This window comes from Rissa tridactyla, chromosome 17 (assembly GCF_028500815.1).
Source record: "Rissa tridactyla isolate bRisTri1 chromosome 17, bRisTri1.patW.cur.20221130, whole genome shotgun sequence".
Taxonomy (NCBI): domain Eukaryota; kingdom Metazoa; phylum Chordata; class Aves; order Charadriiformes; family Laridae; genus Rissa; species Rissa tridactyla.
The window spans coordinates 6,975,574-6,990,259 of record NC_071482.1 but is presented as its reverse complement, the minus strand read 5'-3'; the positions used below and the strand labels follow the sequence as shown (position 1 = coordinate 6,990,259).

At 43.7% G+C, this 14,686-nt stretch overlaps 1 protein-coding gene across 4 annotated transcripts in view; it reads left to right on the top strand.

Moving 5' to 3' along the window:
• FLI1 (Fli-1 proto-oncogene, ETS transcription factor) overlaps positions 1-14,686 on the top strand; it is an 89,125-nt gene that overhangs the window by 52,255 nt on the left and 22,184 nt on the right. For all 4 annotated transcript variants that reach the window (XM_054223149.1, XM_054223148.1, XM_054223150.1 and 1 more), the window contains 2 exons: positions 6,821-6,975; positions 10,293-10,496. In XM_054223149.1, the coding sequence (XP_054079124.1) occupies positions 6,821-6,975; positions 10,293-10,496 (359 nt within the window). The remainder of the gene's footprint in view (positions 1-6,820; positions 6,976-10,292; positions 10,497-14,686) is intronic.

The window sequence follows — 14,686 nt, the reverse complement described above, 5'->3', positions numbered from 1 at the left end:
CTTGTCTGACTCACTCCAGCAAATTTTGGAGGGCCAAGGGAACAAGTCGTCCTGTCACATCTGCTCAGCTACCACAGGCAGCATGTATTTGTGCTTTTCGGACCCTGTAAGCACATGTTCTGTGTGTGTGAGTACTTGTATGTCCAAAAGTCTGTGTAACATTCTCTTTGTATGTCTATTGCATGTACTTGGGAATGAAATGTATTGAGCTGTCCTTCCATTGTGATCTTTGTGTTACAATTTCCTCATCTGCTCAGAAAAAAAGGGAAATAATACTGCTTTGACAAACTGATTCATTACCAACTGTAAGTGCTCTGATACCCACGGAGAAAGGCCCTCCAGAAGTGTGTTTATTTTGGGCAAGGAGGAAATCCTTCTTTGTGGACTTGCTCAAGACTACAAGATTCTTAGGCAGAAACTAAGTGTCCTCGGTCCCTCTAAAAGAGGGGTAACAACTTCCCAACCTGTTAGAAAAAAAGAAAAGACTGTTTTGAATGTCAGAACTAAGCACTGAAGTAGCTTCCAGCCTGTCTTTTGATAACTTGTTAGCACAAGAGCTGCAATCCACCGCCGAAATGAGAACATTCATCTGACTTATCCATCCTCTCCTCCTATTCATGGCTAAAAATTTGCCCTTTCCCCCCATGTCCATCTCAGTTCATTGTTAGGGGTTGGACCACTAAAGTTCCTTGTTCCTCTGCCCATCAGCTGCCTGGCAAACGCACATGCCGTCTGAGCGGCAAACGCCAATCTCAATCCAAGTTAACTTGAACTGCGGACTGAATAACAAAACCTATCCCCCCTCCCTCTCTCTGCCTCTCCTTCCCTCTCTTGTTTTTCAAGCACACTCTCTTAGCGGGTTCCAGCTGCCTCATTAGAGGGAGCAGCCTTTATTCTGTGTTTCACCTGTACTTGAAGCGTTTTCTGCTTGTTGAGAGGAGGGTTTATGTACTCTAGGGAGTGATAAAGCTGTAGGAAACCTGACAGTGGAGGGAGCTGGGTGACGGTAAGGGACAGTGTCCAGCTTTTCTTCTTTTTCGTAGCAACCAGAAGCAGGTCTGACTGCCGCGAGGTATAGCGTGATGAGTTGGTTTGGTCCTCAGCAGGGTGGGAGAAGGGGTCTTTGAAGAACCTCTCCAAGCCTGTTTTGCAGCGCCGTCCCTCCAAGTGCGAAACAACATGGAAACACTGACCAGCTTTCGACCCCGTGTCGGGTTTTCCTGGTTTACTCCCAAACTGGAAAGAATTCCCCAGATAACTGCGTACTAACTGTGCATACGGGATGTTCAGGCAGGGGCAGGGATCTATGTTTTAGGGGAGAGGATGGGATTTCTGTGTTATCGCGAGATTCAGAAGTAGAAATTTTGTGGAAATTTATAGTATTATCAGACTTGGATGCAAAATACGGCCTCAAAATCTGTCCTTGCCCTCACAGACAGCTGCTCGCTCAGAACGAACCCCAGTGCCACACTTGTGTTTCACAGGGATTAATGTCCAAACACATGGCAATTAAAATCCAACATAAAAAAATTAAAATCTTTGTGCTTCTTACACCCTCTTTGGCATCGGGAAAGGGAAGTGGTCTTGTGTTTGTAGCACTGGCCTGTTGCACACAAAAAATAGAAGTCCGGCTTTTCCATGGGTTTACTGCAAGTTGTTCTGTATGTCGTTCGTCTCTCTTTGCATCCATGTGGAGGCTGGCAGCGTGACTTGCAATCTTTGTTCTTTGTGGGGTTTGCGTCTTCTCTTTATTTCCTTTATAGCCCATTCAGGGAAAGATCTGTCCCCTACAATGTGCTCATACAGTTCCCAACACACTAGGCTTGGATTTCTGTTGGGACCTTTAGATGCTTTTGTGATATAAACACACAATAATTTATAATTATAAAAAAACTCAATCAAACAAACAAAACTTTCACATTTTGAATTCAAATGAATAAAGGAGGAGGATTATTTCGAAAATGCTATGTAAAGTTTGACCCAGTTTACAGTCCGTTTTAATAACAAATTTTTCCTTATATTTTACATAAATTCCAAATGCAAAGTGAACCAAACAACAGACGTTCTAAATTTTGACTGTATTTACTGAGCTACTGGAGATCTGCATTAGTAGCTAAACTCAGAGAGTGATTTTTAAAAAGACATTACAAAATTTGTATGATCTTCAAATGTGAAAGCGTATTCTAATGTGCTGGATGCGTGGATAGATGCAGGCAAACTTCACTGTGTAATTCCAACTGATGTTACGGATTTTGTTTAGCTAAAATTGTGAAGTCAGTGCTTTAAAAATGCTTTGGAGGCATTCTCTTGCTTCAGAATATTAAAATAATGCTAAGGTTCGGGGATTTCAGAACGTTTTTATGCCACAGTAATTTTCTCAAAACAAAACAAAGGGACCATCTATAATGTCTGTAAGATAAAAATCCCCTTTAAGTAGCGTGTGAGCCCTCTAGTGGGACCTGCTGTGTTGTTCCAGTCCCCAGCCAGAGCAGCAGACTGTGCAATTACCTCCTGGTCGCATTTACCTGTGTGAGATAAAGACGATTCTTTCAGTCCCTGCCGAGCCTCTGTGCTTGCCTCATGCAGTTTGAGTTTTGTAACCTGGGTGTCTTTTTCCATCCTTTTTACAGCTGTCCCTTCTTTCTGCAGTCTTTTTCAGCGTGAACCTCCTCCCGAGGCATTCCTGAGAGCAGGATGTGAGGCAGGGTTAAAGTGCAGTTAGATGCAAGTTTCGAGGAGCTGTGATTCTGCCCCGATAGCTCTGATCCCTGCCCGTAAGAGGGAACCACAAGTATGTCTGTTCTTACTTCCTTCACTGAACAAAAAAACCCCTAAAGTCTAATTTAAAGTGTAAAGATTAAAGCTGAGATGACCAAATGGGGACTAACAGCAAAAAGTGGCAAATTTATAATGAAAAAAAGATGGGAAGAGAGGAGGAATGAAAGGATAGGAAGAAAGGGACAGAAAGAAGGAGGAAACAGCCCACTGACCACAGCTGAGTCAGGTTCAGAAATCACTGAAATCCCTTATTTTGCTCTTTCGAATGAAAGCCAAAGGTGATTCCTAGACAGAGGCCCTGGGACAGTAATTGCTTTATTTTCAGGTATCTGGAACAGAGGCTGAAGCTGTACAGAGGACTTATTAGTCAATGCCAGGCTAGCTGCTTGTCCATTTTGGCCAGTCTAGCATAAACTTTCCCAAAACACCAAGCTCTTGGCATCCCCAGAGACTGTTACTGGAGCTGCTGGAACGAAGAGTCTTTGGACGGACAGTGGGAATGAGAACTGCTTCATATTCCTTGGACTCTGTCACCGCCACAGTGAATATACTTAAGAGATCTTGTGAAAGCAGCCTATATCCATTTACCTTAGTAGAGCTACAACATTTTCTGCCCAGAACCTGAGCATGTCCTGCATGTACAGTCACTTGAAAGTCTGAAGTCTCTGCGAAAAGTCAAGGATTAATCTGGCATCTGACATCCACTTGCACAAACCATTTCAAATAATGAGGAAATTTTTATATAAATCTAAGTCTGCTTGTGGGTAATGCATGAACTAAGAAAGGAGCTATACTCAATGAATACACTATTCATGGCTCGCAGCTCCCTGTTCTCATTCGATACTGGAGTTGTTCCCCACACTGAATTCTTCTTTGTGTTGCCCACAGCTAGACCTGCCTTCTGCTGGGATACTGTTAAATCCCTCATCTTAGGCTGGGGCAGTACACTAATGGATGTCCAGGAGCTACAAAGATGATTCAGTCTGGTAGTGCTGTCTCATTTCCCAATAAAGGGCTCCGTTTGGATCTGGTAGTAAATGCTGGATTACACAGGACACAAAAGTAAGGATCTGCCCGCTTGCTGTCATTTAAGATTTAATGGTATTTTTCTTAAGGGAAGGGCAGTTCGGTCTCCTGCCCAGTTAAGTTTTGGTAATGGTATTCCCAGTTATGTCTGTCCTTCTGCTATCAGATTTCCACTGGGGTTAGCTCTGGATTCAAGCATCCTGAAAACTTCCTCCGAGGGAAGAGAGGCCACCCGAACACAACCCTGTCAGGTACATGGAGCACTTTTAACGTCCTGCAGGATTAACAGAGTGGCTTCTCTTCCCACAGGGGTAAATCAGCAGTTGGTAAGGGCACCTCACTCCCTTAAACTTCTTTTCGGATCTGTCTCTGATACTTGGTTGTCTGGTTTTGGCTGCTGAGACATACGGAGCAAGGCGCAGGATAGGCAGGGCTCTAGCTGCCAAGCCAAGAGTCTGCAAAGTGAAGAATCATCACAAAACCACCGAGGAGATATCTTACAGTGTTGGTGTTATTTTTGTTACTTTGCTGTATCGGTCATGTGAATGTGCATGATACTTAGCAGAGAGAGTAGAGACAGCCAGGAACTCTCTGGTCTTTTCACGTGTGTCATTTCATGCCAGTAAAAAGCATGCAGATAAGCTTTTTAGAAGATGTTATTATCTGAGAGTCTGGATATAACCTATAGTTCTGGATGAGTATTGTGTACATAACTGTTTTATCATAAATAGTTTGTGTCTCAGCTGCGGGGGTTATTTTCCGGAGAGATTTAACTACAGAGCGCGGGGGTGAGAATGAACCCCTTAGAAGGACCTTAGGCCACAGGTAGTTGTGCCACCACTGCTGCCACCTGGGAGGTGCTGACTGCAGGGAACCTGAAGAAAATTTTACTGTTGACTCTGAAGAAAGGAAAACTTCATCCCAAAGGCAGGTGGGAATCCATACATCCTCACTGCACGGGGTGTGTGTGCGTGTGTTTGGGTCTGTCCCGCCAGCTGGGCTGCCCGCGCCATTTAAAGTCAGCAGCTGATCTCCAGGCAGGGCAGGCGAGGAGACCAGTCACCTCCCAGGGACGGTCAGCACCGAACAAACATTGTCACCTGGAAGCATGGATGTTCTCGCCATTTCACCGAGTCTCCTCAGGACAGCCTGTACCTCAGGAAAGAATAAGGTCCTTTGTGCTGCTTCAGGGCTTTTTCTCTGCCAGTACAGGCAGCATTTAACACCTGACACAGAGTATTTCAACAGAAAGTTAGAAATGATCACATTCCCTATGAAAACCCTGGTGTCCCTGCAGTTGCTCAGACTCTCCTCTGACTGCCACAGGGACATTAAACCTTCAGCAGTTTGCCTCTCTGAAGGCGGATTTTGGTTCCCTGCCTGGAAAAACAGTAGGCGAAATAGTAAAACCTTAAATTCGAACATGTGTAAGTTATACATCTTATTTCCATTTTCAAGCAACATTCCCTCAGCAAGACATGAGGAAAAAATTACCATCTGCCTTAGAATATCTCGGTGGAGCATTTATCTCCCCGCCATGATAACTGAATTTCAGTAATTTCTCCCTCCCCCCCCATTCAGATTAAGAAACAAATTTGTTTAGTGTCCAAACTTGGAAGTCTTGCCAGCTGAACTCAGAGGGTGGGATTTGGTGCACTGTCATAGCTCTTACCCTTCAGCGGATGGTTTCCTCCCGAGCCACTTTGCTTCTGGCAGGGAAGGAGAACGGCTGTGCGATGAAAGCAGTGGGCTAAACTGCACTGGAGACGGGCTCTGCGAGCCATCTGCATGGAGGTTGCACACCAATGCACCCTTGTAAAGGTGAGGGCAAGAACGCTGCCCTTCCCTGGCACATTCTTCAGGGCTGGGACGTGCCGTAGGCCTGTGGCAGGCTATGGACTGGTATTTTAAGTGACCTCTAGAGCTAGAAGCATGAGTTACTACTGCAGCTGGAGAAAAACAAAATCTGTGCTCCCTATCTGTGGTTTGGAGGCTCATAATTCTCCCAGAGCAGGCCAGGGAAAGCCTGTTGCTTGCCAAGGGTCTGCATGTAGTCCAGGTCTTAGCACAGTGCCACCTGAGTTGCTAAATGTTCCCTCCTCGTCACTCCATCACCTCAGAAGTAAAAGCGGTGCCAAAGCCTTTTTCACACACAGTTTCTGTGGTCTGAAGTTCTTGACTCACGCCTAAGGCACCTAAGATTTCTAGATTTCCGACCCAAGCAGTAGACAAGCCTGGGGCTGTGTCACTGTTAAGAACAGACACGATCAGTTACACTCAGCCCTGCATAAATAAGACTCTTTAGATACCAGGCTAATGTTGTGGTATTCTCCCGTGACGATCCTGTCGTTTTGGCACAGGGATTTTGTGTTCTTTGTTAATGAAATGGAGGGGGGCGTATCTGTATTTCTGATTTTCTCTGCAGAAATGCCTTAGGTCTTGAGTTGAGAATTGCAGCCTTTCTGTCAATTGCCGGATACAGATACAAATTCCACTATAACAGAAAGGCAGCGTGCAGAGTTTTTAACGCAATCCAAGAGTGAAACGGTCCAACAAAGTTTCCTAGGAGCATCAAGCTGTATCTGAAGGACTGCTAAAACACAGCTGAGCAATAAACGATGCGGGGTGGGCAGGGGATGTAACCGATAGACAAACCAATGTGATAGGCACTTGCGTTTTATCTGGTTCGTGAGTTTTGCTATCTCTGAGGTATTGAGCGCGACCTTACAGCTACCACTGCCTTTGTCTGAACGTCACTCGTCTTTGCACCTCCAACTCTCTTTCCTCCAACTGGTTTCACTATCAGAGATCCCCTCCATGAGACTTGTGATTCAGAGATCACCTCATGACATTCATGTGACAGGCCAGGAATGGCTTCTCCCACATGTAAAGAAATTCCCCTTAACATTTCACCATTGGGATACTTGCCATTTCTGTAACCCAAACCTCCTTCTGCTACAGCAGGGATGAAAGGTGCGTAATAACGACAAGTCATCTGTTTCCTTTCGCATTTCAGGGAGTCCCCCGTAGACTGTAGTGTGAACAAATGCAGCAAACTCGTCGGAGCAGGGACAGAGTCCAACCCAATGAGTTACAGCACCTACATGGATGAGAAGAACGGGCCTCCTCCCAACATGACCACCAATGAGAGGAGAGTCATTGTCCCAGCAGGTACCACCACCATCAAACTCTTTGTGTCACATTTCCTTGCGCTGTCTTACATACCCGGCTGAACAGATAAGGCTTGTTTGTTCCCTCTCTGAGGAATTCTTCTTACAAACCATGTAAAAAGTAAGGAAAATATCAGAGTTTTTGGCTAGTGGGAATTTCCTGTGTGCCAGTATATGTTCTACCTTGAATCAAATAAGTGGATTATTAGTGCTGCTTCTTTTTTTTTCTTTTTTCCCCTGGAATGAAGTGTTGTTTTGGTGTGTTGAACCAAATCCATCTCCTGTAATGTGTTAGCGGAGAATCTGCAGTGTTTCCTGGGACGGGCATGGTGTGATCAAAGAGTGCAGTTCATAGGCAAGAATAAGCATGAAGTGGACCCAAATTATAACTCTCTTGATGCTCTGCAGGGCCCAGATGCACTTTCATGTCATATTGATTCAAAATGAGCTATTTTGTTTTCATTTTTTTGTTAGAAGTAGAAAACCAGAAAAATTATATTTTGCAGGAACTACATTACCCTTCCAAAAATCGTTACACAGAAACATTCCTGTCCAGTTCTCTGTTTGTATTTGATATCCACATCTGTTGTCTGAAATTGGCAGGATGCATTAGATGCATTTGGATAGTCGAGGATGAGAGCTGCTGTGGCAGGCAACCGGTGAAGTCTGAACCTGGAACGAGAGGGAGTCTTTTCCCTGCAAAGTTTATAAACACCATAGATATAAACAGTCTAGCCCAGGAACTTTCCAGCAAGGGAGATATTATGAGCCAAGTCCTGGCCCAATTTACGTATCGAAACTTCCACTGATTTCAAGGGGTGCAGCTTTTCACCCAGTGCTGTGAGGGTTTCACCAAGGGTTGTAGCTGATTCAAGCAGATGAACTGTTGGCAGAAAGAAATGTACTCGTGGAATTTAGCTCTGTTTTCTGATCACGGCTTGACCACGAACAGATGACAATCCCCAAGCATTTGTTTGCCATTTAGGATGAAAAGCTTGAACTGAATGTAGTGAAGGGAAGCCAATAAAAGATTGACAGCAAATCTCAAAGTACTGTTTAAGCCCTTGTTAGGATCTGCTTAGAGAGACTGGCTAACCTAATTGGTGACAGGATCAGATACATTTTCAGCCTTAACATTGCCTAGAAAGGTGTTAGCTGATACCAGCTAGTCATTATAAGGGATGCTAAAGATAGTCAAGAGGAAAAATTTATCCTGCTCTTCACTGTGCTATTTATGCATATTTAAAAAGACCAAGGGTGGGATAAAGTTTAGCATTGTTGAAATAGGGGCAATGACTTTTAGTGCCCTCAGTGGAAGAGAAGGTTTAAAGTCTCCTCTTTGAAGGAAAGTGAAAAAAAGGCATTTTTGCCCCTCATGAGCATCCACAAATCAAAACCTTGAGATACTTGTGAAATAGCAGTGATTTACCAGACTTTGGAAGACAATAATGAACATCATCCCAGATCTCTGCCTGCAGGATATGAAGCCAAATTCATCCAAGAAAGGCATTTGGAAATTTTAATATAATCCAGAGTAAAGATTTATAGTGCATTAGGGTGAAGATAGGCAAGAATAATGTCACATTAGGCTTGCAATAGTAATAATAACTCTAAGCCATGTTTCAAGAAGAGAGATTTTCAGAGACCATTCGATGTCTTTTGCAGTGATAAATAGGCTGAACGAATATCTGAAATTCAAAAGTGTTTGTTTAAAGGGAGACCACAAATTCACTATGCCCTCTAAATGTTGGGGTTTCTCTCAAAACTCAAGACAAATCACTCTTGGAATTCAATAAAAAAGAAACCCTATTTGAATACTTGTGTTGTAAAAATTGCAGTCTTTTGCCAGTGCTTATACATAAAGGAAACATAAAGGAAACCCATCTTTCTCTCCCAAAGCAGACTTGCAAAGATATGGAAGTGTAAGTTCCATGTTTAGAATTCGACTTGAAGCAACCCTGGATTACTAGAAATTCAGTGAGGAAATGTCACGATTATAATTTCAATATTCCTTGGTCTGTCTTCTCCATTTCATGCTGTTATTCTGGAACTCAGGGGCCCAGGAATGCACCAGGTATAGCCACTACCTGACCTTTTGAGTCACAGGATACCTGCAGCCCAAGCACATACAGTTTACAATCCTGGGCCAAGGCATTATTTTATACACTGTAAAACTGTGTGGCAGAGGCATTTCTTGTCCCTCCCCAAAGCACAACCTACCAGCTCTGTGACGGCTATATGTTTCTGATCCATTTTCTCAACTGCCTCAGGACCTGACGTGTTTGAGGTTTGTCTTGGGGGAATGGACCAGCTGTGATGGACACATCAAACATCTCCAAAGTTTAAGCTTGACTTTGCAGTCCTCTCCAGCTGCAATGGAACATGAATTTGCAGCTTAAATTTTGAAATGGGATACATGGGGAGAAGCAGCACAGGAAACATCTGAAAATGCAGATATACTCTGAAAATGACTCTGTAAAAATGGTATCATGGCACAAATTCTTGCTGGGGCTTTCTGAGCTAATGCTCTTTTTGAAACTCAAAGGATGATTTCTTTTTTTAACTACTGATGCAGCAAACCATCACCATGGGGTCTGAAACTCCAGCCGGGTTCAATCTCTCTCTTACGTCATCGCCAGTAATAAAGATTCCACAGCTGGAGCTTTGCTGACAGTTGATAATGATGCATGAGACAGTATAAAATCCACATTGCCCTCCAATAGCTGTGTTGGTTTTACAGGGCTAGCGGAGGTAGAATTGTGTTCTTGTCAGCGGGGTGAACAAATGTGACTCAGAGATACATGGCAAGCTCTTCTGTTTAAGCAATAATATTTTTTTTCAGAGTCCCTTTGCTGACCATAAATATCGCCATCCTCAGACTTTAAAATGCCATCTGTTGGGACTTTGTAATGCATTTGCGAAGGATGGCGTGACTTATACAGCACTGATGTCATTCTATAGCATTGCAGAACCGAAGCTGTGACAAAGGGATGAGTTTGCCTCGGGAAGCTTTTTACCAGAGGGAGAAAAGCCACAGTTAAATGGCATTAATATTGTTCCCAGGCATAGGTATAAGATTCAGGCAGGTGGGGGACAGTCAAGAGAACTTATCCTGCCAGAGGCTCAGTGTGATCAGTTTATGCGCCCTGAGTCTTGTTATAGCGCAGTACTTGTTCGTCTTGGCAAAATGCATTGGAATGAGTAAATTACATACATTTGTTTGTGGAAACAACGGTTAATGCTTTGACTGGGCTACAGTGAGTGCTAGAGGCTTGAGGCTTGTGTATAGTGTTACCATCCTTTGTGCTTTCCTGCCAGATCCCACGCTATGGACCCAGGAACATGTGCGCCAGTGGCTAGAATGGGCTATAAAGGAGTACGGATTAATGGAGATTGACACCACCATCTTCCAGAATATGGATGGCAAGGAGCTCTGCAAAATGAACAAGGACGACTTCCTCCGAACCACCTCCCTCTACAACACAGAAGTTCTGTTGTCTCACCTCAGTTACCTCAGGGAAAGTAAGTATTGCCCTGACTCATCCCAGCCCTAGTGTGACATGCTGATAGGGTAAGCTACCATGAGTATTGAACTCCTAGGGCTCTTCTTGCAGGATAAATAGCAGCAAAGATGATGGGAAAAGAACAGATAAAGGCAAGCAGAGAGAGCAAACGAGGAAGAGAGGAATAAGAAGTGGGCTGGAAAGTTAATTTTAACGTAGATGGATTTAATAGTGCTATCAGGGAGGTGAAGAACTGAGCAGGACTCCTAAGAAGATTAGATAGTCTTACAGATAATAAAAACATCTGTGGCTATAAGATAAAAATACATACATTTGCTGTGGAGATTAAACCAAACATTAACTGATGGGTCACGGGCAAATTATTCCATAACTTTGCAGTTAGAGGGCTGTGCACTTTCCACCAAGGCTTCTGGTAAAGACTACTTCAGAATAGGACCCACAACTGGCCAGAGTTGGAGATTTTCAATGCTCCTGGAGGCCCAGATTTGTTGGAAAGAGGAAAACATTCAAGACCAATTCCTCAAAAGTACCTGTGCTGAAGCAGACATCGTGCAAGTGACCTAGTACTCAGAGAACAAGTTTTGCTGAACCTCTTTGTTACTACTCTCTGTCCCACGCTAGAGAATGTGATGGATCCAATACTCCTTTCTGCTCTATTAAGCCCCTAGGCAGAAGCTGTGAGCAGTCTTCTGAGCTATTTTGGGAAAAACGTAGTGCAGCAGCCCAAGCTTTATGGTTAGCGCACACTCCTAAGGCTGGGAGTCTTAAATCCAGACCTTTCTAAGACTTTTTGAGCAACCATTAGCATGTCCATAGCTTCTGAATGTCTCCTCTTCATCTATAAAATGGAGTTAAAGCATTTCGTTTCTTCACAAAGGATAATTGTGTTATGATGAGGCCAGAGAACTTGAGCTAAATCCCACATGCTCGAATATTTTTTCAAGTGAAACAGTTTTTATAGGAGTGCAATTATTTGAGGACTGAAAAATCAGAAGAAGGTGCATAAAGCAAGGTGGGAGGGCAGGGAGAGAAAGAAAAAAGTATATTTTCTCCACTGGGACATCAAATTGTGATGTAAAGGCAGCTGAAGATGTCTCCATCTGGCCACTGCAATAAAGCAGCGAGACCGCATTTATTTAGGGTGTTTCTTCAAAGCTGTTCAGCGCTGGTCCCTCCCTGCCTCTGCTAAAAGCAGCGGGAGTTTTACAGATTACAGTAGGACAAGAGTTAGATCACAGATGGGTGCCTCTGTAAGCCCCACCTTTATTTTGTTTGAGAAGTCGAGCCAAAGAAATGATTCACAACAAATAACCGCATCGTTAGATTTAAGCAGATTTTGTCCCTTGCGACTTCACAATAAAATAATTTCTCTTCCAAAATAATTTGCGAATTTCATCCTGTTTCATCAGCAGAGAGCTGCTGTTTCACAGAGCATTTCGAGATTGTTGCAGACACAGAATAGCTTTATAACTAAGGTTTGCATATAGAATTACATACTCTTACGGGAAATCGTAAGGCAGTTTTGTGAAGCCAGTGTTGCTTTGGCCAAACCTGCTGACTTTGGCTGGGCAAATCAGACACTTTGTAACCGGAAAAGTTTTTAAATTCCCACAAGATAAATACTCAAGTGAGACACTTATTTTTGCATTGTCTCATTGATAAGACTTGAGAACTGACAGAAAGAGACGAAGGAGGAGTTGTATGGTTTTTGAATCAAAGAACCAGGCTGAATTTGAAAAGGTTGGCAGAAGAGTTGAATTCTTCTGTTGCTTCAGCTCCAGACGGCATCTTCAGGGACAGTCTCAAGTGTTAAGGATCCCATTACTTGGAGTGTTCAAAGAGAGTATCAGGGGAATTGTATTCTTGCTCTCATGGCATGAGCCTGAAGACCCGGATTCAATTGCCACCTTTACCGTTTGCTGCTCTCCGTTTGTTCCAGAGCAAATTCCTGATTGATCCTACCTACCTTTAGATACCTGGAGTACCTACATTAGGGGTCTGGTCACACTGGTCTCCGTTTATAGAAAAGAAGCAACAGGGCATGTTGAAATTCAGGATAGCAGTCCGCTAGTTCATACATCGCCTTTAAATGCCTGAAATTAAGAGGGGCAAAACCTTTGCCTCAGCTCCTCTGTGCTCCGGTTTTACTTTCTGTAAAATGGAGGTAGTGATACTGCCTGCTCAGTGCTCCTGTTGGGCTTGTCTCTTGGGATGGCAAATCTGTGGAACAGGGATTGCGTCCCACGTCTCTCAAGACCCAGCACAATGGGGTCCTAATGCAGTTGCAATATTAAAGCGCTGCCGCCATGTGTGCTGAATAATAATCATAAAAATATAATGTTCTGCCAGGGGAATGCCTACAATTATTTCTATGCTATTAAGCTATCGCAAAACCCAGGCAACTTTGCTGGATTCAGGCAAATTAGTTATTCGAATTTTACATGGATGCATACAAAAGGAGAATTCAATCCTGGTCCATCCCCAGCTTTTATATTTATAAATTTCTCTCAGTTCAGCCCCTTGGGCTGTTCTAAGACGTCATGCGAGTGCTGTCCTTATTAAAGCAAGCTCCTGTCTGAGTGGAGGTCGGGCAGCCTCTGAAGAGCATTCCTTTCCGTGCAGCTGTTCCTCGCGCTGCCTAATGACAGTCTGGTTTCTGGATTGCTGGTTAACTCCCTCACGGAGTAACGCCTTCGAAAGGAGCTTATTGTTTTTCCAGACTGATTTCCAGCGGATGTTTAGTGCCGAGCCTCTGAGCTCAGTGCCATGGGGAGATGGTCTTTTTTTCATGAATTTTCCCCTTTTGTAAGGTTGTTGTTTCAGAGACATCCAGCTCTGTTCCTGCATCGGGTGGAGGATACGTGATGGCAACAAAACACAGGAGAACTTTGGGGAATCTATAGATCTATAGGCTCCATTACATCTGCCCAGGCTCTCTCTTGAAAGGTGTTTGTCCTCTCAGGATGTTAAACTGGATATGTGAAGACTAGTGAATCCTCAACTTTTGTGTTTGTTTTCCAAGAAACAAAGCTGGTCTGAACTTTCTGAGCCTGTTGGCTAGCTAGGCAAGGAGGCCCTCTGAAAATTATCTTCCTCAGAAGGTTTTCAACATTTTACACTCCTGATCAGGGTGAAAGCATTCTTAAAACTGCCTATGAGAGCTGTTATTTTGGCACACCCGAGTCCAGATTTTAAAAATGAACCTGTAATATCTGCAAGACTTCAACAAAAGTTCAATCTTAGTTTTGGAGATAGAAGGTTCAGGTGAGCTATTTAATATAGTCAAGACTAAACCAAACTCACAGGACCTTTCATCTTCAGGCAAAACGTAGCTCTGGATCAGGATCGGGCAGTTGTTTCCTGTTTCCGTAACCTATTGAAGCAGTCAGGAATTTAGACGTCTCTGATCTTTAGGGGATTTCAGACTTGCAGAACCCAGTTTTCTGCAGCACACTCTATCTTTTGGAGTCTCCAGTAGTTTTTCCAGGGAACTTACTGTTGTCCCCCTGAAACAATTACCTTTCTTTAACTGTTACTTTCGGTTTCCCTTCTGAAATTGTGAATTCATGCCTTGACCTTTTCTTCTTGTTCATCCCCCTGCACCTTTGGACTCCAGACTGACTGACTGCTGTGCCGGTATCTTTTTTCAAACACACTGCCTGGTGAATCTTCTCCAGTCAGCCAGTGGGCAGTGGGAAGGGAGATTTGAATGTTTTCATGCTAGGTTTGGGATGAACATCAAAAGAAGCCTGAACTGTCACCTCCCGTCCTTTTCCTTTCTAGTTACGGGGGGTCGGTTGTGTGTGGTGTGTACAAACGAAAAGAGCCTGAAGGGGAAAGAATGAGATTGTGGTGAGAAGCAGGAGCAGAAAACTGCTTTGTGGTTTCAAGCCATATATTAGTGCCAAACCAAACTATACTGCTAAATGCAGCAGAACCCTGACTCTACCAGGAGATGTAGAGGGAAGGCCACAAGGCGTTCCATAGGTAAGGATAAAAAAGACTTCCAGGTTAAATAGACTTCAAGATTGTGAAACCAAGAGGCTCCTGCATCTCAGAGGGATGAGCTGCCTTGTGAAAAGGAAGGCTTTAAGGGGAAAAACCTCTCCTGCTCTGTTTTTCAGTCCATCTTCCTCTTTAATTAATGCAAGGGAAATAAAAGAAGAAAGGAAAAGGTGGAGGGACCCA